The sequence below is a fragment of the Phalaenopsis equestris genome, unplaced genomic scaffold (assembly GCF_001263595.1).
Source record: "Phalaenopsis equestris unplaced genomic scaffold, ASM126359v1 Scaffold000652, whole genome shotgun sequence".
NCBI lineage: Eukaryota > Viridiplantae > Streptophyta > Magnoliopsida > Asparagales > Orchidaceae > Phalaenopsis > Phalaenopsis equestris.
Genome location: NW_018165092.1, coordinates 12,664 through 38,516, shown reverse-complemented (window position 1 = coordinate 38,516; position 25,853 = coordinate 12,664). Strand labels below are relative to the sequence as shown.

The 25,853-nt window shown below is 31.8% G+C and overlaps 2 protein-coding genes and 1 long non-coding RNA gene across 3 annotated transcripts; 2 read left to right on the top strand and 1 right to left on the bottom strand.

Annotated features, from left to right (window-relative positions):
* Positions 1-2,467: 2,467 nt before the first annotated feature.
* On the top strand, positions 2,468-19,559 carry LOC110030087. Its single transcript, XM_020732645.1, has 5 exons — positions 2,468-2,519; positions 17,193-17,252; positions 17,920-18,110; positions 18,885-18,987; positions 19,069-19,559. Exons 3-5 carry the CDS (start codon positions 18,105-18,107, stop codon positions 19,557-19,559), a joined length of 600 nt encoding a protein of 199 aa, XP_020588304.1. The 5' UTR covers positions 2,468-2,519; positions 17,193-17,252; positions 17,920-18,104.
* Positions 9,088-11,417, bottom strand: LOC110030088 (prostatic spermine-binding protein-like). Its single transcript, XM_020732646.1, has 2 exons — positions 11,088-11,417; positions 9,088-9,222 (listed from the first exon to the last, which is right to left on the bottom strand). Exons 1-2 carry the CDS (start codon positions 11,415-11,417, stop codon positions 9,088-9,090), a joined length of 465 nt encoding a protein of 154 aa, XP_020588305.1.
* Positions 19,560-19,841: 282 nt separating the features above from the next.
* On the top strand, positions 19,842-21,387 carry LOC110030086. The gene is made up of 3 exons (XR_002294617.1): positions 19,842-19,996; positions 20,775-20,893; positions 20,976-21,387. It is a non-coding gene; the product is annotated as an uncharacterized LOC110030086 (long non-coding RNA).
* Positions 21,388-25,853: the final 4,466 nt, after the last annotated feature.

Sequence of the window (25,853 nt, the reverse complement as noted above, 5' to 3'; positions counted from 1 at the left end):
TATATATATATATATCTAACTATCTATCTATTATAAGCACGCGCATTCAAAACATAATAATTTTATTCATATCTATATAAATATACAATATGTTTAACAAAACAAAGTACAAATTTGGCAACATCTCATAATCAAATATAAATATATAAATAAACAATAATTCAAATCTTCATAAAGTTGTTATCATATGTATTTGTCATCAAAGTAAAATATATACTACCAATCCAAACATAATACAATAGACTTGAAAAACACATTGGTCATGTTATAATTAAATAATTATTCTTGAATTAGCATCTCCATTCATCTCGCACAAAAAAGTCATTTAAAAATTTTCGATGAAGACGATAATTTAAAATAATTTTATTAAATTCATACATGTCATCTCACCTACGCTTGAAAAGGTGTATTCTACTTTTTAAAAGTTAAATTAATAGTGGTATATTTTTTGTGATTTGAAAGGCTTAGTGCAGGTATAAATGTCAAAAAGTAAAGTTTGTATGTTAGATATGTAAATATGTAAAAAGTTGGGTGGTATGTTAATGCGAGCTTGTTGGATATATAAGATATTACAAGCTTGTATCAACATGAGTATTGTTTTGATGCATACTATTTTTAATCATGGTTGTACTTACTCTCATAAGGTGAAACGTTACAACATTTACATCCATATCATTCATTGTAATCAATTCACTAATTGATGTTATAATTTTAAAAGCTTAATCTCTTCCTTTTGCGCAAAAAAATGTTAGTTCCGTTATTCGAAGGGAAGAATGCAGAAGATCGAAGTGAATCCACGATGGAAGAAAGAAACTAAGATCACATTTCAAAACTTAATAGATTGGAAAATTATAAAATGTTACTTACTACTAGTGCTTTAATACAAAGCAAAACCAAAAAACTTTCCTTATAAACAAAAAAAAATCTGATATAATTTTCTATGTCAATGACTGCTCATAATCTAACACATTATTTAACTTGAACCTTAAAACTAATGGAATTAAGCTAATATAGCTCCAGCTATTTTTTTATCACATCAAAATCAAGTTTCTTCTGAACCTTCTATCTTGTTCAACAAGCTTTTCTAACATTGCAACATATCACTCAGTACATGAGCACAACAAGTTATAGTACACAAAATAATTGTAGTTCCCATGTAAAAGCCACCAACATCAAAAATAGTTTTTTTTATTTATTTAATTGACATAATGTTTTTGCATTAACAACTACAACATCTTTTTCTTAAATAAGCAACTCCCCTTTGTTTGGGAGCAGAGAGAGGAATAATTAGTGTTGTATAAATTGACACATTTTATGATGAGCATGTAGAAACATCCAACACTACTAGCATCAACTTATAATATAATTTTTTTTTTTTTCTGAATGTCAAAAATTTATTTTAGTTTAGTGAAAAAAATCAATACTTTGAGATTGCATAAAATATAGTTCAAAATGTCATGAGATAAATGATCTAGTGTGTGTTACACACAAAAAAATGAAAATTTTCTGTGATATACAGGTCAAAACCCCTATATACTTTTCGAGTTGAATGCTTACTTCATAAATTTTCTATTGTATGTGGCATGTACATACTTTTTATAAAAAATAAATGAGGATATAATAAAGAGAACATTTTATTTCATAAGAAAAAAAGTTATGGATAAATTACTTTATTATTATTATTTCTAATTTTCACAAGGCCTATGGCGTTTTTTTTTTAATCAATATGACTTCTATCGAAAACAATGAGCAAATTTAAAGATTAAAAGATACCATAAATATCATTCTTCAAAGAATGAGAAAATTTTTATATTTTGTGGCGATATATGACTTTACAAATCAAACAAGGTCTATATATGAGTCACTTTAACTTATTTATTGAGTGCTTCTGTTTTTAATCAAAAGATTTTGATTTGAAAGGCTCGTGCATAATGTGTGTGCATTAAATTTGCACAAATATCTAAAAAAATGTAACAACTCTTTATATAGTGATACTTTCAATAAATCTTTATAAAAATCATTTTAATTCTTATAATATAATAATTATATATTTTGCAAAATTATTTAGAGAAGGGATTAAAAAAGACGATTCTATAATTGAGACTCTGACAATAGTTACATAATTAATTTGCACACAGGCACACACACACGGCAATTACTGTTGATATACATTTTTCTCATATTTTTCAATGTTGTTCAAAAACTAATTTTTTAAAATTTATGACTATATGCTTAATGTTTGTTATAATCTATTTAGTAAAAAACTAATTGCTTTAATGTAAATATTTTAATATGCTAATTTTATTGTTTTCATATACGAAAAGTAGAGAGGTTTATCAAAAGCATAAAATTAATAAATACTTTAAATGGTTTATAGAGGGGTATATTCGGTACTTTTCTCCCGCGCTTTTCTCCATTCTGCAAACATTAAATCGGTGTCAGTGCGAAAAGCTGAGCTTGAGGAACCATCAGATTATTTGCACGAACTTTCCCAATCTTCCTCTGCAAGCAATCCGCTGGTATTTCCTTTCTCCTCCCTTCTCATCATCCGATCGAATGCGATGCTCTGATGACGGCCAGGTTCCTATGTTTTTGATTGCTAACAATGCCATTTATATCATTCTCCCCCTCTTGTTTCAGCTTAATGCTATCATCCTAGCTCTGCTCTGATTGTCATCTTGCATTTCGCTGATGCTTTTCGTGTATTGTTCATTGATCGTTGCTTTGACGCCGATGAATCTAATGCTAAGTCTCTCTTATTAATGGTTTTTTGGATCTATAAAATTTTCTTGTTTTTTAGGATTAAATGTAATTTTTCCTTTTTGCGAGATTTGGTTTCATTTCTGATCTGCGTGACGCTTAATTCTCAGTCGGACTTTAGCATCGTTGATTCATCTTTGAAGGTGCATTTATATAAATTTTTTTCCAGCAGTTTTGGCGATTCAATATATGTTCAAGTGACGCTCAGTTACGATCATTATGCCCAATAGCAGATTATGAATCCTTTGACGATGTGTATTTGGTCTAAGGTTGCCGATTTCCTGAAAAAGGAATGTTATATTTTAATTTCTTCATATTTTCTTCGTGCTTGTATGTTGTGAATGCCACATGATCATGTACATGATGTGTCTGCGCTGTTATCCTTAATGAAATTCATGTGAATGTGAAAACTACATTTAGAAAGATCGTTATGAGGAATTTATTTGTAAGATAAATAAATTATTTTTGAATGCTAAGGCATTCTTGCACATATATGGACAACTTCTTAGGCGGGTTACAACAAATTCTTAGGCGGGTGACAAGGAGTCACCGATAATGTAAATAAGGTTGCTAGCTTTCTAAGATGAATGCTCACCTTTTGAGGATATCATTAGTTTGGTACATGCATGGGCAAGTAGCTTTTGTTGACTAGGCAAGTGGCTTAGCAAATTGCAGTGAGTGTTCTCTTTTATTGGGCAAGTAAACACTTGAATTGGGATGAGTGCATATTTACTATGGTTTTCGACAAGTCCATTTTTGTCAGGTGAATGTGTCCTTGCCATTGACAAGCGCATCCTAAATTTTTGACGAATCTCGGTCTTTAATGGATGTAGTTTGGTATTTTATGAGAGTACTTTGACATTTTAATTGTGCACTCAATTCTTTGATGTGTGCATCTTGGGTGCCTTTAATAAGTATGCATTATTCCTTGATGAATGCACACTGACTTTTGATGAGTGCGTCTTAATATTTTATGAGTTGATTTTGACGAATGAACTATATATTTCCTCGCTTCATGGTAGTAATAAATCAATAGATATGAATTGCTCAAGTTTGCTATGCACTTTTAAAGGAAAAACAGGTTGCAAAAAATAATATTCATGCTCCATCATTTTATTTGATATTAACCAAGATAGGTCCAAACTCCAAATTTGTTTACAAGTTCTCAAGTGTTCTGGCGCCATAACATGTTATGCTCAACGACCATCATAAACCATTAGTTTTATATAAAGGTATAAGGAGTGAAATTGTGATAAAGGAACTAAAACTTAGAAATGCATTGTTAGATGCATAAAGACAATAGTTACATTTACAAACAAACCAAAAAGCACATATTTGACCAAATCTTTTCAAAATTAGTTTAGCTAACACCAAGCATCAAGAGACAAAATAATATAGATGTTTATGTGTGTATTCTATTTACACCATAGATCATAACCTTAAAGACTTCATTCAGTTTGAATATGTGAGTAAACAACTATATAAAAGGTGACAGGCACTTGGTTTTCATTTAGTGTGTATTCTGTGTCTCTCAGAGTCTTTCCTAAAAATAAAATATAAATATCAGCAATTTTAAAGCATGTGAAATGCTTTAATACTTTCTAGTATCTCCAAAAAAGTTCAAATACACTTATAAATAAAAACAGTAGTAAGATTATTAAAATCAGGCTTCAAAATTCACTAACAGGATTTTGGGTACGCAAACACTATAGATAACTAGAAAAATGACAAACTAAAATCACCGTACTCCTTGTTCTACGGATGAAACAATTTTATGTTTACATATTACATTACAATTAAAGTTAATTATAAGCACAAAATCCCGTATCATTACTCATATAACACTGAAGCCTTTGTAGACTTTGAAATGGCAAGCAAAAACTGGATATAACGAAATTTTCAAAGGAACAAGAGCACCAAATTAATTTTCTTTTGTGTATATAAAGCTCCCATCTTCTAGAAAATTAGTAGCGAAAATTTTTCATCAATCTCATTATAAAATAGCAGGAGAGTATAACACTAACGTTATCATCCAGTTTCAAAATACACTAAGCAAGAGGCAAAGATTTGTAATGTTGTCTACTCTAAGAACATGAATCGGGAAGGATGAAAACTCTACTATGAGATGTCGTAAAAGTTTAAAGGAAGTTTTGTAAAGGAAAAGATTGAGCTAATTATTGTTTTTTTGCTCACTCCAAAGTGACACAAGCACTCCAACATCAAGCAAAAGCATTCAAGCAAACAATGATACACTCAATATTCACATTACACAGCAAAACATAACCTATAAAACTTGAAATGCATGTGGATACAAATTGAAACCGAGCTATCATAGCCAGCAATAACATTTGACCATACTATCCACAAACACCAAAAATTACATAAATATTTTTAATAACACCCGCGAAAAATTTTTTTAGTGTTTTGAATAATTTTATAAAAATTATCACCTCCACTAAGTGTTGCTCACCACTGACTCTCTTTGTTATCCTCTATTTTCACTAGAAGCCACCAATTGCTTTATCCACCATCTCCAAAAAAACTAAAAAAAAAAATCCCAATTGGCTCTTAAAGTATAACAAAATAAAATTCACCCATCTACACTCTCAACAATTTATCATTCTTTCTAAGTTTTGTTTTGAAAAAACAAGAATAACCTTCATAAAAAAGTAGCACGAGAAAGCTAGGTAAAGACATCAAAGGCTTATAGCTTCCCAAGAATTGACGCACTATACATGTAATTCTTGAAATGTAATGTTGAACTCTTTCAAGAGATAAAATCATATAGTTTACCTTAGGAGGAAAAATCATTCCTATTGCATTGATTAATTGCATAGGCTTTTATTTTGAACTTATGTTTTCAGTATATGAAAATAATTTAAGATTATAAAGACTGAAAATTGAAATGTCAAAACAAAAATTCTAATACTTGTTATTGACAAAATTAAGATGATTAAACACATTTTATTTAACATTGATGGTTGAGATTGCTTGATCAATTTTCTTTGTGTGTTGAGGAATGAGCAAAGAAGGTTGTTGTTGCTGCTAGCTATACTATTAGTATTGTTTTGAAAAATGATAAATATTACCTAATAACTCAAAATTATTAAATAAGATAAAGTGACACTTTTGCACAATAACTTTAAGATTCAGTTGGTAATCAAGTGAGATATAAATAGAGAAATATCCCAAAAGTATTACACTAAAACAATGTCATGGAGATTTAAAATTAAAATTTATAAATTGCAATTATGTTATTTGGATTAATTGAATTATAGTGTTGGCTAGTACAAATGTTATTGATTGACTGGTTGAGATTGACAGAACAAAAAAAGGAAATTCAAATTATTTGCGTGACAAAATTATAAAGGAAAAATTGAGGAATAATTATATTAGAGAGGTTGTGGGTAGCATTAATTGAAGCTAAGGTATTGAAAAATAGGTTTTCGATGGTTTGAACATGCATAATGTATAGTAGAAAATTCACCTATTAGTTAAATAAAATTAGTGTTGAAAGATAAGGGAAAAGGGTTAAACCCACGATATTGTGGATAAAAGTTGTCCAGAAGGTTACTTCTCATGCTATACTTTAGTGCAAATGCATGATTAATATGGACTCAAAAAATTAACTTCAATTAGTTAGGATAAATATAGCTATGATGATTTTTGGTGTAGTGGCAACCTTCTTTTAAAATTTTTAATTTTGTTTTGTATTCTTCAAAATGTTTTTTTTTAATGCATCCTGAATTTATATGCATTATTTTTTAACCAAAATAATGTCGGTCTTATGTTTTGTAAATTAAGATGTTTCATTTTGTCTTTTATCATAGAATTAGATCAAGATAGACAAAATTTCATGTGCATCTTATGTGTGAGAGTAGCATCAAGCCTCTTGTTAGTTTTAAATTTCAAAGTTCTTAATACTGATGAGGTATTTATTATAAATTTAAATGAACCTATATACTCGGTAGCTATGGATGAACTCTTTCATGGGCTTTCCATTTGTCTTGTGAAAAATGGGGAAACATGCATATTTAATGCAGCTAGGTTCTTGATTGCAAGATATTTGATATGGTAGTCATAGATTAATAAGATTGTGCCATATGGTGTTTGTTGGAAATTTTTTTTAATGAACGACTGCATAAGTAAGATTATCCAAAAAGTTATTGTGCTTTCATAACTAATTGATCTTTGTATAATTTCCCTTAATTTTCTTGCAATGCAAAGTTATGCAACTAGTTGTGTCATGGGAAAACTAATTTTTAATAAACTATTGATCTGTTTGATTTAAAGATTTTTAGCATTTACTGAACTTGTGATACAACAACTTCATTTTTAGTTTTTTATTTGGCTATATGAATTTGTTTATTGATATTTGTCAGGTAACATGCAACTATGTTTCTTTTTTCAATTAAATTTTTTTTCAATTAAATTCTCTCTATTTATCGACTATCATCATACATGAGATTGATTTTATACTAAAGAAATCCTTGATGGAAGACATCGAAAACAATGAGGCTTGTAGGATGTAAATGTGTGAGAAGAAAATGGGTTACTAGATATAAAAGAAGCTGACATGAAATTTATGCTATAAATAAAAATAACTTTTCTCTATGTAAATTGGCGTAAGGATTCAGTTATAATGCAAATATTCTTCTTCCTGATAATGTTTTTCCCAATCCAAGGCCACAACTTACAACTACATCTAGTGAAATGATTGATAGGAGTGCATCACCTCTACTTAAATATAATCCCGGTGTACAAGCAACAGATTCACCGTTGGATGTTGGAAGATCTAATTGAAATTACCTGAAGAGAACATGCTTTTATGAAACTGGCGCTTCAACTTTAAATCATTTGTTGCCTATAATTAATATTCTTGATACTAAAGCATCGAGCAGTTTATCAAACTCTCTGTGTCCTGCTGCAAAAGTTGGAAGTTTGGAGTATTTCTTGCCTTTCGAAATAATTTGTTGTACCTATGTTCACAATAATGTCACTGTTTGTGTTGCCATAGCATTCCTCTAGAACTGTATTATTTTGACGAGAAATTTTTTGAAGTGCAACCTTTCCCTTCCTTCATATCTGTGCAAACATTCTTTCATGCATTGGCTTCATTGAACTTTGATTTTTACACTTATACAACTTTATCCATACTTGAAAATTGTATTTCCTGTTAGTATAGTTTTCATAAACTAGTAATAGTGGTATATGATGTGATATAAATCATTTGGTGTTATAAATGTAAAAAAAATAAAAGTTTAGGTGTTAGATATGTAAATATACCGAAATTGTGTGGTATGCATGTATAGGGAAAAAATAGATGAAGCAAGCTATAAAGAATGAAACAAGCGTTGAGAAGTATTAGTCTGAACTTTCGTAAAACAATACTTTATTAGAAGATATACATGCATACCACACACTTCTTATGTATTTACAACATGTAAGTCAAAATTGTGGCAATAAAAAAACAAGTAATCATATAACTTCAAAAAATAAATTAGCATATCCTATACAAAAAAGGTTTTTCAGGATGCTATTTCAATGCATACTTCGTTAAAGGTTGAAAGGTTATTCGTTCTCATGATATTATTCAAAGAATTTACATTTACCAACAATTTTATTCTAGTAAAAAAATGATGCACACAAAGAAATTAAAATCTATTTAACTAGGGTAATATTTGAATTTTGAATTTAATTTTTTATCATTATCCTTGTTATTTTATTTTTTTTTAAAATTGATTGATGGTTTGTATTGTAATTTAACTATTGATAAAGAAAATTATTTTGTAAGGCTAATTGAGTTCTATTTAGATCCTAATTATATAAAAAAATAAAGACATTAGAAAAGTTATTGAAGCTATATTTATGATCCAAAAATTACTCAAAGTAAAATTAAAATTGAAACAAAACAACAAAATTTTATTACTTATCTTGTCCTAAAAAGTTTAGAACATTCATTTCATACAATAGAGTTCTATATAAGAAAAAAAAATGATGTCACTGGATAAGCTGCTACACAAGCTATATCTATAAAGCAGATTCTAAATCTAATAAAACAGCCCAAGTTCAATCATCCGAGTTGCTCCGCATAGGGGAGTCCAAAAGCAGCATACCACTTGACGGATCCTCGATATTAAAATCAGCAAGATGATGGAGAGATTCATCAAATAGAGTGGGTTGTTCAGCAAATGTAGAAGGTTGCTCGAAATGATATATAAAACCATGGTGCAAAGGCATATCAAAATCAACATGATGAGGAAGGATGTATTGAGCAGATGGATAATATTGGTCGGTTGGAGAAATTGATTGAACAAATAGAGAAGATTATATAAGTGGGTCGTAAATGTCTTGCTGGAAACACATATTGAAACCAGCAAAAAGAGGAATAGGCTGTTCATGAGTAGGAAGAGGTGGTACGGGTGGAGAAGTTTGTTCCAGATTGATCATAAGAAGATTATCCTGCTCCAAAAACATATTGAAATTAGCAAAATCAGGGGGAAGTTGATCATAAGAAAGAAAGTCCTGTTGCAAAGGAGTGGAAACGCAAACTATGCAAGAAGCGGCTCATTTTCGCCCTGAAGTTGACGTGCCAAATTCCTCTAGCCCTCTATCTTGGTTGCAATTTGCAAACCATTCCATTAGGATATTGTCTTTTAAGCCACTTGTTCTATTAGACGATAGTTAGAAGTCCTAGATCATAAGGGATTTTAATGTTCTATTGGTAGATTTGATGTAAATTAAAGCCGAAAAATTAACACATCAACATGAAAATCAAACTGAAAGAGATCAGAGAGAGGCTGCACTTCCTCCAAAACGATTATCATACTGAGAATTTGGCACGTCAGCTTCCGGACGAAGAGGAGCCGCTTCTTGCGCAGTTCGTCGTTTCCACTCCTTTGCAGTAGGATCTTGTTTCTTATGATCAACTTCCTCATGATTTCGCTAATTTCAATATATTTTTGGAGCCGGATGATCTTCTTATGATCAATCTAGAACAAACTTCTCCACCCGCACCACCTCTTCCTTCTCATGACCAACCTATTCCTCTTTTTGCTGGTTTCAATGTGTTTCCAGCAAGACATTTACCACCCACTTGTACAACTTTCTTTATTTGCTCAATCTATTCCTTCAACTGACCAATATTATATATCTGTTGAATGCATCCTTCCTTATAATGCTGGTTTCAATATGCCTTTGCAACATGATATTCTACAACATTTTGACCAACCTCTTCCATTTGTTCAACATTTTCAATATCTTGAACAACCTACTCCATTTGATGAATCTCTCCATCATCTTGTTGATCTTAACACCGATGATCCATCAGGTGGTATGCTGCCTTTGGACACCCCATTTTGGAGCAAATTAGATGATTGGAATTGGGCTGATAGTGCTTTTCTAGCTTTATAATCTGCTTTATAGATATAGCTTGAGTGGTAGCTTATCCAATGACATCATTTTTTTCTTGTATACAACTCTATTGTATGAAATGAATGTTCTAAACTTTTTAGGACAAGATAAGTAATAAAATTTTGTTGCTTTGGCTCAAAATTGACTTTACTTTTGAGTGATTTTTTGATCATAAATATAGCTTCAGTAATTTTTCTAATGTCTTTATTTTTTATATAATTTGGATCTAAATGAAACTAAATTAGCCACTCAAAAAAATTTTGTTTATCAATACTCAAATTAGAATTAAAACCATCAATCCATTTATATATAGTAACAAGGACAATAAAAAAAAATCTAAATTCTAAATTCAAATATGACCCTAGTTAAATACATTTTGATTCCTTTGTGTGCCCCATTTTGTATCTAGGATAAAGTTTTTGGTACATGTAAATTCTTTAAATAATAACATGGGAACGAATAACCTTTCGACCTTTAACAGAGAATGTATTGAAATAATATCCTAAAAAACCTTTTTTTGTATTGGATATGCTAATTTATTTTTTGAAGTTACATGAATACTTGTTTTTTGTTGCTGCGATTTTGACTTGCGCGTTGTAAATACATAAGAAGTGTGTGGTATGAATGTAAATCTTCTAATAAAATTGTTTCTTATAGAAGATTGATAAGAAGGGTTGTGTAGCAAGCCTAATGCATTGTGTTGCATAGAAGTTGGAATAGATGTTCTTGGACTTATTACCCTCGGTGCTAGAACCTGTAAAGTGTTCGAAAATTTCAAAAATAAATAATGAAGCCTAAATATACAATTAAAAATTTATATTTTCATTTTCATCGTATAATTAGATAAACTAATTTGATTAAATTTTTATACTGACAACAACCTCAACAAATCTGAAACCAGTTTAAACACTCACGACAACATTACTTTGAGAATTATTTTTAACATTGTCATTCTTATCATCATCTTCATTATTCTCTTCCTCATCATATTTATCTTCAACAGCCTTCGAATAACTTGCCTCATCAACATCTTCGTCATCTTCATCATCCTTATCTTTGTCAACCCTCAGATAATTTCCATTTTCATCAACATCTGAAGAACTAGCTTTTTGATCATCCTCATCATCATCTATATCACTCGCAACTTCTTCCTCTTCTTTCCCAAGCTCATCCAACCTTGCCATTAATTTAGCATCTACATCTTCATCATGAACTCCAGAATTATGTGCATTTGAAGGGTTCATAAACCTTGAATTTGAAATACCATCACTTTTCATAGAAAAGGCCTCAAGAGTTGTGACGGGGTAGGCAAAGAGAAGAATGAGTATTTGAAGGTTGAGAGACAATAATCTCTTATTCCCTCATATTCAAATTACAACGTTATCCCATATTTTATGAGTAACAGTTAGGGCAAACATAATTAAGATTATTACAAATTACTAAATACAAAACAAACAATAATAGAAAAACATACAACACAATATAAAAGAATAAAGCTGAAATAGGAAAATCCATCCAATAACTTTCACAATTTGAACATATGAGGCGCATATGGCTGGTTGTCTCGGCCACATAACGGGGGTAGAATTTCACACTACCCAAGTTGGGTCATGGATATAGTTAAGACATCAACGATTTGAAGATGAGTTGGAATTTAGATTTGAATATTACCATTATTAACCTTTCCAGAGATAATGTCCAACAATCTCAATGCATTTGGTCATGTCATGATGCACATTGTTCTTTGCAATACTACTGATGGCTTGGCTGTCACAAAAGATCATTATAGGATTTGTCATGGAGCATCTCAGCTCATTTAATAACCTTCAGATCCACATTCCTTCATAAATTCCCAAAGCTTGTGTCCAGCACTCAGACTTTGCACTAATCCTAGAAACAATTGCTTGCCCTTTTGCTCCTCCATATGATGGGATTGCCCCCATACATAGGATTGTCCAGCACTCATTCAATAACCCGAGTTGGATATCCATACAAACTTCCTCTTCAAGGTCTTCATTCAAAAAAGGCATTCTTGAAATCGAGTTGATGTAGTTCCCACACTTTGTTCACTGCCAAGGAAAGAACTCTTACATTTTTCATCTTGGCCATGGGTGCAGAGATCTCTTAATAGTCTACCCCATAAGATTGAGTGAAACTCTTAGCCACCAACCTAGCATTAAATCTCTCAATGCTCCGATCTGCTTTGTACTTAATATTAAACACTCATTTACTCCCAACGACTTTTAAAACTAGAAGAAGTTTTGTAAAGGCCCATGTGTCATTTAGGTCAAATGCTAGAATCTTCTCTTCAATTACATTTTTCTATTCTGGACTTTGAAATGCTTCATATATAGACTTGGATATTTGCACAATATGAAGATTATATACAAAAAATTTAGAAGGTGATGAAAACTTCTCGTAGGCAATATATTCCTAAATAGGATAATTTGTGCAACTTTCCATCCTCTTTACTAAATTCCACTTCTGTTGGAACTTCGGAGATGTGTGGATTATAGTTTGGTTGTGAACAGTCATGTGGTTTCTATCGGGCTCAGTGAATTTATTTCACCTAGTGTACACACGAAGTTCCTTATTCATTTTCTTATTATCAATCTCATATTAGATATTATAAAGTGATGGAACTTAGGAGACAAGATGATTAGAGGAAAGTAGAATAGGTTGTGGTGACTCTAATTCGGTGTAGGTATCCAGAGTAGTATCCCAAATTTGATGTTCACCCAGACTCTCCCCCTGAATTTCAGATTTGGGGTAGTAGGATTATTTTTCAAAAAATGTAACATTCCTTGAGTTGTAGCTTTTTTAGTAATGGAAGAATAATGCACACTTCTTTTTGTTAGAATCATGTCCAGGAAAGAGAAATTTGATGGATTTTGGATCAAGCTTTGGGCAGTTTAGTTGGTAAATGTGAACAAAAGAGAGTGTATGTTTTCATCAAAACATGGAGAGAGGTTTTGAAACCAAGGACCATGCTTGGCATTCTTTTAATAAGGTAGGCGGTTTAGTTGGCATCTCCCCAGAAAAGTTTTAGGACATTGTGAGAAAGTATTATAGACCTAGATAACTGGAGGAGATATATATTTTTCCTCTCATCTATCTTATTTTATTGTGGAGTTTCAACACAGGAACTCACATGGATGATACTATTCTTTGCAAGATAGGATCCAAAGATCTGCTTAAAGTATTCGTTTGCATTATCAATTTTGAGGATTTAAATCTTGCATTGAGACTAAGTGTAAATTATGTCATAAAAGGACCAACAGATTGGTGTAGTTTCAAATTTCTCATCCTTGAGGAATATCCAATTAGTTCTAGGATGACCATCAAAGAAGACAAACTATTTGGCTCCATTGATGGTTTTCACTTTAAATGGTTTTCACTTCAAATGATTTACACTTTTGATTTTCTCTAAATGTCATTTTGGATGATAAATAAAAGGATGCGAGAATTTGTGCTGAAACAGAGGATATACATGTTGAGTACGCTTCGCCAATTAGCAGGTTTCGTACTGATAAAACTTTGAATTTTTATTAATAAAAAGATGAGACTATAACCTTGCAACATAATAAAAATTGAGATGACCTGGAGGACAGTATCATAATAAAACTTGAATTTCAAGAGATTCAAACGCAACATAATAAGAATATGAGAAGATGACAGTGGAGAAGACACATGCGTATTAAAAGAATAGCTCTCATTGAGCAGGTATAGACTTCGATACAATTCAAGACTTGTCAATCGTATTCCTCGAATCCACCACCTAAAATTCATAAGATTTGGAAGTTTGGAGTTTTTCTTGCCTTCCGGGGTAATTTGCGGTACCTATGTTCTACAATAATGTCAGATGTAATGTCGGAAGTCTAAGCGTTTGAAGCTTTTCTAAGATATAGATTTGATATTCATTATCAAATACTCAAGGAGAACAAACCAATTTTGCAAATAAGGTTGAATCTGAAGAACCTGCATAAGTATGTTCATATTTACAACTCTATTTTCTAATTATTGTTTTTGATATGTGCACAAGTAACTTTGATCGTAAGTTGATTCCCATTTATTTCATAAGTATATTTCATTTTCATTATTTGTGGAATATGCTTGTTCCATTTCATTTTTGAGAATTGGCTCCCCTTTGGTGTCCTGATCAAGCCTAAATCAAAATACTGCTCTAATGTCACACAACAATATGAAGCAAGCATGGCAACAAATTTGGCTAGACCTCCAAAAGTACTTTGTAGTCGGGTAAGAAAATTTTTGGTGTTCTTTGGGAGTTTGTTACAATTTTATCATTCTCTCATACAAAATCGTTCTTTTTCTCCGCAACAATAACACATATAGCCTTGTACCGTAGCTATTTATTGGAGCAGTATAACCTAACCTTCGTTTTATTTCTCTCCTAAGTTGCATTGTATATTTGTTAAAAGTTTGCTTATGGCAGATATATAGAACTAAAGTTGTCGAAGCAATTAAAGTATTGAAAAATGCACTACCATATTCTGAAACAATATGTTTACTATGTCCTGTAGCTCCAACTAATATATATAAATAAATGTTGAATGTTTTGTGGTTCACAATTAATTTCTTTGCTAAATATTAAAAAAAATTTATAAGCCGATCAAAGTCAAATAGCTAGAATGCCTTTTATTAAAATTACTATTATATTTTCAACAATTCATTTATTTTATCCATCTCAAAATAAATTCATAGCGATATAAATAATCCTACTCAAATTGAGGTCTGTTATCCAGCCCCAAATTTTCTCAGTTAAAAAATTAAAAAAAAACTCTTATTAGACTATACTCAATAGAAGTTTGTTATAAACTCGAGGAACAAATGTCTAGAAATTGTTTCATATGATTATTTGTGTCATGCAAACAACTAAAATTTATGCAATTTAAATGACTTGGAAGCCCTGTTTTTCAAAAGTTTTATCTCAATGTTGACATTTTTCCCTTTCTATATTCACTATGGTGTTTATGCATTCTATTTTTTTTTGTTTGTTTTTGCTTATTTTTAGGGTAATCAGGCATCTATACTTGATAATGTCATCGATTATATTAATTTTCTGAAACTTCGGCTAAATGTAAGTGACAACTAATGCTCCTGTAATTGAAAGCAATCTTACATTAATCATCTTTCAATTTTGATACATTTTATTGCTAAATAATTTGTCGAATGATTGTTGATACCAAAATTAAAACAAACGACAATAACCAAAGCACTATTATTACTCAAAAAGCCAACAAGCAGTTACAAGCAACACAAAAATTGAAAAAAAAAAAACAACTAAAACGACACACACAGACACCTTTTATGGGGTTGATTGTTTACGGCTGCGTAAGGTGGTGGCATGGCAAGGAATGTGGAGCAATGGGTTGGGGAAGCAGTAGATATTAGTTGTCTGATTTGAAATGCTTATAAAAGTTAAATAATAGATGTAAATATTGTTACTTATTTGTAGTGAATTTACTTTAGAATACTTGTATGGTATTTAAACCATGCTAATATCAATATCGAGAGAAAGATGACGACATTAATAGATTAAAGATACTATTCATCTTTGCATCAAATAGTTTGGTTTTCTTGTTATCATAAATTTATTGACATTATAATGCGCTTCTCTTTAAGAACGTTTATTTTATGAGGACTATTTCAAAATTAAAAGAGTTTAATGCCCTAGAAAACTCAAGAATGCATTACTGGATCTCATTAGAATGTATTTCCTAGAAATATATCTACGATCTCCATTTTTTGTTTTTGATAACTTGTTTTTCTAGTAATTATCTTTTGTCTTTGCACAAGTATGTCCAACACTAATTAATGATCCATGTTATGGCTTCAATGAAATCAACATACCCTTAACACCGTTTTCTTAATGGATATTAATTCAATTTATATTGTACTCAATTATATACCTGTAAACAATATATGAGAATTCTCTCTACTTTAATTATTTTCATTAATTGTCTTAACAAAAAAAAATTAACTCTATATTTAATCTTTATAGTACGAAATAAAATTGATACTTCTAGTTGGACATAAATATTCAAAGTTCATATACAATTACTTTATTTTGTAGTTTCATTGTATGAATTATTAATTTGATTCCTCCATAATTTGCTTCATGTAGAACTTTTCTTGTCCTAATTATTGATATCAAATGCTCCATCTTCGATCATTGGACATTCCCTTAATCTTTGAAATTTTATTGAATGGATTTCTTGATCAAACAAAACGTTTTAGTATCCCTCATAATTCTCTAAATTGCAATAGGTATTTCATCAGTTCCTAAAAAGAAATATTCCAAATAAATTGATTCAAACAAGTTGATATTATAGTGAAGCATACTTTGAATTCTAATGCGATATGCTTTAACTTGGTTCTGTTATTTTATGGTATGTTGTTGTCTTTGTCAGTGAAGGATGGTTAACAGTTATATTCAGTAAGCATGGTAGGAAAAACAAGTGATGACAAACTTCTAATAGTGTCTTACATAGGGAGGTTACACATCATTCTTTCAATATGTTTTATTTTATTGTATTTTTGCAAAAAAATTGCTTTTCATTGTATGATGTTTTGTGTTACCAACCTGAACACGTGGGTTCTAATCATATCCGACTTGTTTAATGAACGAGCTTGCGTATCATGTTGTAATATGGCTGATATGCTTAGAGAACAAGATGAGCTCAATCCAATTATAAAGCCAAAAGGAAGCTATTAGCATATAACAATTATATCTACAACCCTAATCTACAAAGCAAATTTAATTGAGCCTTTTCTCTAAACTAATTACAGAGCAGCCCAAATTTTGCATTTTATACTAAAATTCGTGTACATTTTTTTGTTAATTTTACACGTTTTCAACCAAATAGATAGAAATGGATGTTGGTTAATTAGGTGGAAGAGAAACAACTATTTAAAGCAACATTTAACTTTCATCTGAATTGTTTTCCCATTGTTGTTATTATTCTTCTGCTTCAATTCTAATTCAGGGCAAATGACAGGCATTGAGCCAAACCAGATTGACTGGTGAACCCTCAGCTCATTCCTTCGTTCATATTGAGGTGCTTTATTTCTTCGTTCCCATTTATAATTATTAGTATTTGTATAACTTGCTTTTATAACTTTGTTCTGTTATTTTATCATTAAATATTGTATCAATATCACTTTACATTTAAAAGCTAGTGCTTTTTCTTTATACAATAAACTTTTTTGGCTTTCTTCTGCTGCCTTATTTTAGTATTGTATTACTATAAAATTTATGAAGATATTATGTCAATGAAAATTCATCACCCAGTGCTTTATTCTATCTCTTGTATTATATCTCTTCAATTAACGTAATGTAATTCTATTTTTTGGGGGTTGAGTGAAGCTTTCTAGAGTGCAAAATACAAGATTGATCTCTAACTCCATTCAACCAAATGATGGATTTAAGATAAATTTTATTTGTTTCTAAGCATATTTTTTAATTTGTAGCAACCGATTAAGCCTAAAGTGAAATTACAAGCATCAATTTCTTTTTTTTTTCTTTACTGATCTTTAAAATCATCACAATGCAGACTTGGTGTACTTGAAGGATTATGCACATAACTCTTTTGATTAATTGCCTTGTATAATCTTCGTCAGTGATACATCTAAGCTCATAAAAAAAGTGGTTGTATTTCATTATACATTTTTTAATATTTTCTACAGATGTGAAAATTTTTAAGAATGAGGAGTTTTTTTATGTAGGGCTTCGGTCACTACTTATTCCATCCTCAAACATTTCATCAGCTACTTGAGGAAATGATTGGGAATCTTCTGAAGTCAAACCCACATGTGGCCAATGAGCTGCTTGAATACAAGGGCCTAGCCATTGCGCCTATGGATTCTGCATACATTGTTCTTCAAAATAGCTTGAACTCGTGCTCTAGTTTATGCCAGTAATGATCAATTTTTACTTGACAATAATATTTTCGTAAATGCCATTTGCTAGCCATTTATTTATATACCTTACTTTTGGACTCTACAGCTTCACTTGAAACAAACTAAAGAGCTTTTCTTAAAATCAAACCGGTGCTTTTCTTAAATGATGACACTCTCATGTGGATAAAATTTTCTTTATATGACAAACAATTCACTGTTTTGCATCGGAGGTTTTATGATACTTTCAAAAAGGCATGCATGATCCATCAAATTATTAAAAATAATTTTGTTCACGTGTTTTTTGACAAATGTGTAAATACTTGTATTTAAAGTTTGAGATTGTTGCACGAATTAAGAAACATCAGATAAACTTGAATTTATTATGCTCTAAAATGTGAGTACAACTTGAAAAAGATATGCTTATTTTGGCTAGAGTACACAGTTTTGAAAGTTGTCAAAGAGAATGGCTGAATGAGAAGAAAGTATGAAGGTTTGTTATAACTAAAGCTAAATAGGTTGCCATTACATAGCAGCATGATTGCCATTTTTCTATTGCAGCTTGGAGGTTATACTGCATGCAGTAACAGAGTAAAAGGGAACGATGTGCTGAAAATTATTTCCAATATTTTTCCTGTTCATCTACTTCTTCCTATCCTCTTTCTTGAAGTTGCAAGGAGACTCAAATTGCTTGAAAATTGTTTCTTTCTCTGTTTTATCAGTGAAATACTGTTATTTTAATGTATATTCTTTTCATTTTTTTTCATTTAAATGTTTCAATCTTCAATGAACAGACGTTCATGCGCCAGAAGGCTACTCTATCTTCTTCTTCTTCTGTTTCCCATTTGATAAAAGGAATGAGAAGTCAAAACTCAGTGCTCTCCAACAAAACTGAAGGTACAATATGAAATTGCTAGCCGCATGATACTAATAAATTTCACTTTAGGTGCTTTGAACACACATCTACTGATTTTGCAGGCTGTGTGCATGTTACTACTGATCATCATTCTGAAAAAGCTAGTAGATCTCCAACTATACCAGACCTTAATTCCCTGTTCTTTTCACCTTCGGAAAGCCCTGAACAGCCTAATGGTTTTATAGCTAATATGAACACCAATTATTTTATGAACGGAGAGGGGGATATAACTTATCAGAAATCTATTCATAGCTCTACAAAACTAAATGATAATTGCCCTACTTCTGGTGCTCTGCGTTATGCCCTACATGTTCGTTTTCTATGCCCCTTTTCAAGGAAATGTTGCAAAGCAGTGCAAAGATGTCAATCGGATCCCTTTTCGGTGCCAAAGAGAAATAATGGAGCTGTTGAGGGAGAGCGTCACTTCTATTTGTATAATGATATTAGAGTAGTGTTTCCTCAACGCCATTCTGATGCAGATGAGGGCAAGGTATGTGATTTTTTTTTTTTTTTTTTTTGTGCTGGAACTAATCGAAATTCTAGTATCTTGTGACATGGTCAATCATCTATTAATCATTGAAGGCCTTAAAGAAATATTCCTGATTTTGTTATTGGAAAGTTTTACATTCATACTTTTAGGGGGTGTAAATGAGTCTAGCCGAGCTCAAGCCATCCATAACTCGAGCTCGTCTTGTCTATCAAAATGTGAGCTCGAGCACAGCTTGTAGTGGTAGCAGCCAGCTCGCAAGCTTGAACTAAAAATTCAATTTTTTATGAGAGCTCACTCAAGAAGTTATTGGTGGGCGGGGGGGGGGGGGGGGGGGACGGCCAAACATATCATCAGCTACATGAGGAAATGATTGGGAATCTTCTGAAATCAAACCCACATGTGGCGAATGAGCTGCTTGAATACAAGGGCCTAGCCATTGCGCCTATGGATTTTGCATACATTGTTCCTCAAAATAGCTTGAACCCATGCTCCAGTTTATGGTAGTAATGATCAATTTTTACTTGACAATAATATTTTCGTAAATGACATTTCCTAGCCTTATATTTATATACCTTACTTTTGGACTCTACAGCTTCACCTGTAACAAACTAAAGAGCTTTTCTTAAAATCAAACCGGTGCATTTCTTAAATGATAACACACTCATGTGAATAAAATTTTCTTTATATGACAAACAATTCACTGTTTTGCATCGGAGGTTTTATGATACTTTCAAAAAGGCATGCATGATCCATCAAATTATTAAAAATAATTTTGTTCACGTGTTTTTTGACAAATGTGTAAATACTTGTATTTAAAGTTTGAGATTGTTGCACGAATTAAGAAACATCAGATAAACTTGAATTTATTATGCTCTAAAATGTGAGTACAACTTGAAAAAGATATGCTTATTTTGGCTAGAGTACACAGTTTTGAAAGTTGTCAAAGAGAATGGCTGAATGAGAAGAAAGTATGAAAGGTTTGTTATAACTAAGGCTAAATAGGTTGCCATTACATAGCAGCATGATTGCCATTTTTCGATTGCAGCTTGGAGGTTATACCGCATGCAATAATAGAGTAAAAGGGAACGATGTGCTGAAAATTATTTCCAATATTTTTCCTGTTCATCTACTTCTTCCTATCCTCTTTCTTGAAGTTGCAAGGAGACTCAAATTGCTTGAAAATTGTTTCTTTCTCTGTTTTATCAGTGAAATACTGTTATTTTAATGTATATTCTTTTCATTTTTTTTCATTTAAATGTTTCAATCTTCAATGAACAGACGTTCATGCGCCAGAAGGCTACTCTATCTTCTTCTTCTTCTATTTCCCATTTGATAAAAGGAATGATAAGTCAGGACTCACGATCCGTTTAATCGAAATTCTAACATCTTGTGACATGGTCAGTCATCTATTAATCATTGAAGGCTTTAAAGAAATAATTCCTGATTTTATTATTGGAAGTTTTACATTCATACTGTTAGGGGGTGTAAATGAGTCAACCCGAGCTCGAGCTCGTCTCGTCTGTCAAAATGTGAGCTCAAGCTCGGCTTGTAGTGGTAGCAGCCAGCTCGCGAGCTTGAACTAAAACTTCAATTTTATATGGGAGCTCACTGGAGAAGTTATTGGTGGTCGGAGGAGGAAGAGGAGGATGCAGCGGCGACTCACCTGAAAATGCATCAAAATAACTAGCATTAAGTTAATCGAGCCTTCTTGTGTGCCAACGAGCCGAGCCGGGATGAGCTCAAGTTTGAGCTGGAGCTCTCGTTGCTCGATAAGCTTGTCTCTTGAGCTCGTTAACAAGCTGGTTCAGCTCATGCACACGCCAAAATACTACTCAATTTCCATGTATTTACATATCTAACATATAAAACTGAATTTTTACTTGCTTGCCACCTCGCATCTGCATAAAACAGTATATTTCACATTTTATAGTTAAAATAGTGTTATTTTTAATGCAATGTGAAAATTTTGGGTGGTATAAAACAATAATTGTAAAATATAAAGTTTTGGTGTTAGATATATATAAATATGTAGGAATTGGGTGGTATGCATGTGAATGCCCCTTTATTATTTTGAAGCCGTAATATTGTGCTAGCACCAGGGCTGATTTTTGAGTTTGATGAAAAGGCTGTGATGAATGTGTCATTTTTTATGTTAGTTTCCCTCACTGTTGATTTTAGATTCTCTTCGTTAACCAATATGAGATATATAAACTTTTTTATGATATGCTTTTATTTAAGTTCCATACATCAACTCGTTAGCATATATTTCTTATGTCCACTCCACCAAATCAAACCCTAGGCTTACTTAGAATTATGAATCATGTAGGTTTATCATAAGATCTCATGTATTTAGAACCTCTCCAATTACCATACTAAGTGTACAATTTAAATGTTATATACTTAGAATAGTTAAAGTTGACCAAAATCAAAGGTGTTAATAAAAGTAGGTGAAATCAAAGTCCATACGTCTGAAATAGAATGCTGAAGAATATTTTCCTCTACTTCTCCATTATGTTTTTCATTTGTTCTTTTTTTCACGACTATTCTTTAAAGCGGTTGAGTGTTGAAGCTAACTATGAAACTTTTTATCTTTATCTCTCACCAAAATTTCGTTAATTTTCTCTTCTCTAGTTTTTAATTACTAATAACAGGAAGACGAACCATTTTTGTAATTTGGCTTTGTAGTATTATTTATGTCTACGGGATTAGCTACCGATCAATGGTTGCCTAGGCTAATGACGTTCATTGCACAAACGGAGGGGGTACTGTCGCAGCCACTCAACTAGAAGGCAAACATACGCCATAATTTGTTGCAGGAGGATTCACGTGCATTTGTTCTTGTTAAAAAAAAAAGTTGGCTTGTGTTAGTCTTACGGATGATGGTGAGTTAGTCTATGATTTCTAGTTGCAAAATTAGATTTCACATAAAAAATGGATATTGTTGTCTCGTCTGGCCATTATTTTAGCGTTGTAAAAATTCAAAAATTATAGAATTCATGATTTGAGGGTCGAGATGATGGAATCTTACCGAATTCCAAGTCCGTGTTAGGGAAAAACACAGATGTTGAGCTATAGTCTTAAAAGTGATGGAAGTATTTAATATCATAATGTCATTCATCTGATTGATATATATGGTTTTATTCATGATTCATAGGATGTATTTCAATCTGCAAGGTTTCTTCTAAAGTTAGAAAATTTATTGAAGCTATATTTATAATCCAAAATTCACTCACAGTAAAATCAATATTGAACCAAAACAACAAAATCTTATTACTTATTTGTCCTAAAAAACTTAGAACATTTATTTCATACTATGGAGCTGTTGTATACAAGAAAAAACATGATGTTACTGGATAAACTACTACATAAGCTATATCTATATAACATATTCTAAATCTAGAAAAATACTATCAAACCAAGTCCAATCATCTAAGTTGCTCCACATAGGGGAGTCTGAAGGCAGCATACCAACTGATGGATCCTCGGTACTAAAATCAGCAAAAGAAAGAGTATGCTGGTCATAAGGAGGAAGAGGTGGTGACAGTGGAGAAATTTCTTCCAGATTGATCATAGGAAGATCATTCTGATGCAAAAGCATATTGGAAGCAGCAAAATCTGGAGTAAGCTGATCATAGGAAAGATGATATTGCTGCAGAGGAGTGGAAACGGCATACGGCGCAAGATGCTGCTCTTTCTCGCCCGGAAAAGGAAAATGACGTGCCAAATTCTCATCTTGCTGCAAAAATATATTGAAAGTGGCAAAATCTGGAGGAAGCTGATCATAGGAAAGATGATCTTGCTGTAGAGGAGTGGAAACGGGGTACGGCGCAAGATGCTGCTCTTCTTCGCCCGGAAAATGACCTGCCAAATTCTCAGTATGAGAATGGGCTTGGAAGAACTGCAGCCTCTCTCTGATCTCTTTCAGTTTGATTTCCATGGCCACCATCTCCTCATGGAACAGCGTCGTGGAAACGCAAGAAGAAGACATCGGAAGGCACGGGATTTGCTCTGCGCTGTTGCCGCTTCCTTCATCGCCCTTGTCATCGCTGTTATTCCTCTTCTTGTGAAGGCAGAGGTATCGCTCCCTGATCCGGTGGAATTCCGGCGTGCCCTTCTCCGGCCAGAATTCTACGGTGTTGAATTCCGGCGAACGTGCAGCGACGAGAGCAGGAACGCCGCAGAGGAGGGAGATTTCTTCGGTCTTCTTCTTCAAGCCTTTCCATCTCGTCATGTAAGTTGAGCGGCGCGCGCGAACTTGCTCTCGATACTTGATCGGAAGCTTCGCACGACCCATGGCTCCAGCAGTCCGTCGCTCGCCCTTTCTTTCTTGACGAAGCCGAGAAGAGGAAGGAAGCGGGAAGAAGTTGAAGTTAGCCAGAGACTGAAACCTTCGTCTCCTTTTTAACAAAATAAAATACGACCGTTGGGGCGATTGTGCAATGGGCGGGCATTGGCGGGCATGGGATTTCTAGATAAACATTCCTTTTTTTCAAAAATTAAATTTTAAAAGAAATAGAAAATCATAAATTAAAGAGTTTTTTACGTATGGCTGAAAACTTGAAATCATATTTATTCTGTATAATTTTTTTTAAATATTAATTATATAAAAGGTCTTTAAATAATTTCTAAAGACACTTTAAGTTCTACATAAACTTAAGCACTTAATAATTTTTAAATCAATTTTATACAAATATTTCAAAATCTTACTAAGCTTTTCACAAATTAACCTTTAGCCTATTTCAATTTTCAGAGAAAAAACACTTACTAAACTTCACCAAGTACAATTTCAACCTACATAACACATGGCAAAATGAATTCTCAAACAACCTTCAAGCACACATAAAACAATTCAAAATGAATTATCAATTCAAAAATTACAAAAATACATTACCAAAAATAATCATTAAACTTCACTATTTAAATAATTAAATTTTAAAAGAATTAGAAAATCGTAGATTAAAGAGTTTTTTACATATGACTGAAAACTTGAAATCATATTTATTCTGTATAAAATTTTTTAAATATTTATTATATAAAAGGTCTTCAAATAATTTCTAAAGACACTTTAAGTTCTACATAAACTTCACTATTTAAATAATTTTTAAATCAATTTCAAACAAATATTTCAAAACCTTACTAAACTTTTCACAAATCAACCTTTTATCTATTTCAAATTTTAGATAAAAAAAACTTATTAAACTTTACCAAGTACAATCTCAGCCTACATCAAACATGACAAAATGAATTCTAAAACAACCTTCAAACACACATAAAATAATCATTGATCAATCCAAAACTTGCACAAATACATTACCCAAACTATTCATTAAACCGTACTCAAATCCAACTTAGATGCTACATCAATCCTATGCCAATAAATTTTCAAAATCTTGCTTAAATTTTACATATGATCAGCCACCTAACAGTATTTGAGCATCATAAACTTGCTGCCCACATCCAGCCGTTAAACCTCGCTTAAATCTTTTGCTAAATAGCCCATAACAATCATCACTGTTTGTTTAAACCCTATGTTAAAAGAGCTATATCAAATAGCGTTTAAAGTTTAGCCATCTTTCCTTGAATCGATGGCTATGCAACCCGCAATGCCACTTAATTATTACTTAAATCTCGTAGCCAAGTAACCTCGAATCTACTCTCAATTGACCTCACTTCAAAATCAACCCAACCTCAATTGATTCAAGAATTAGGTGGACTCCTAGTTGGTTAAAATGAGCACCAGGCCACGGTTAAACTAAAAAAAATAACTCTACATACCCTCCTACCCACCTTGACACTTGGCTCCTCATCATTGGGGAATTAAGCCTACTTTCAGCTGGCACCAATGGTTGGAGCAGGAAGCTAAGGGGGGCCAACTGACATAGCACTCATATAAATACCACTTGAGCTCAAGCTTTCGAGTTGATTAGAAGAGAAACCTAATTTGAATCCCAAGCCTTCTATTAAAGTTTGGAGATTAATTAGATTTAATTAATTTTATGGATCAAATAATACAATAAAAAATAAATAAATAAATTATTAAAAATTAATAGAAGTTCATTAAAAATATTCACATAAAACATCAATGAAATCATTTCTAACATTCGAATAAAGTTTTATAAGGATTTAAAGGATCAAAATATTCCTTAAATTTGAGAAATATTAAATAAATTAACTTTTAATAATAAAAAATCAATAAAAATCATAAATTACAAAAAATTAAAATTTTAATGTGCATTTTATTAGGCCAAAAATTATCTCTTTAAGTGATTTGTGTATTTTTTGTAAGTTTTTCATATTAACACACACACACACACACACAGATATATACATATATATATATATATATATATATATATA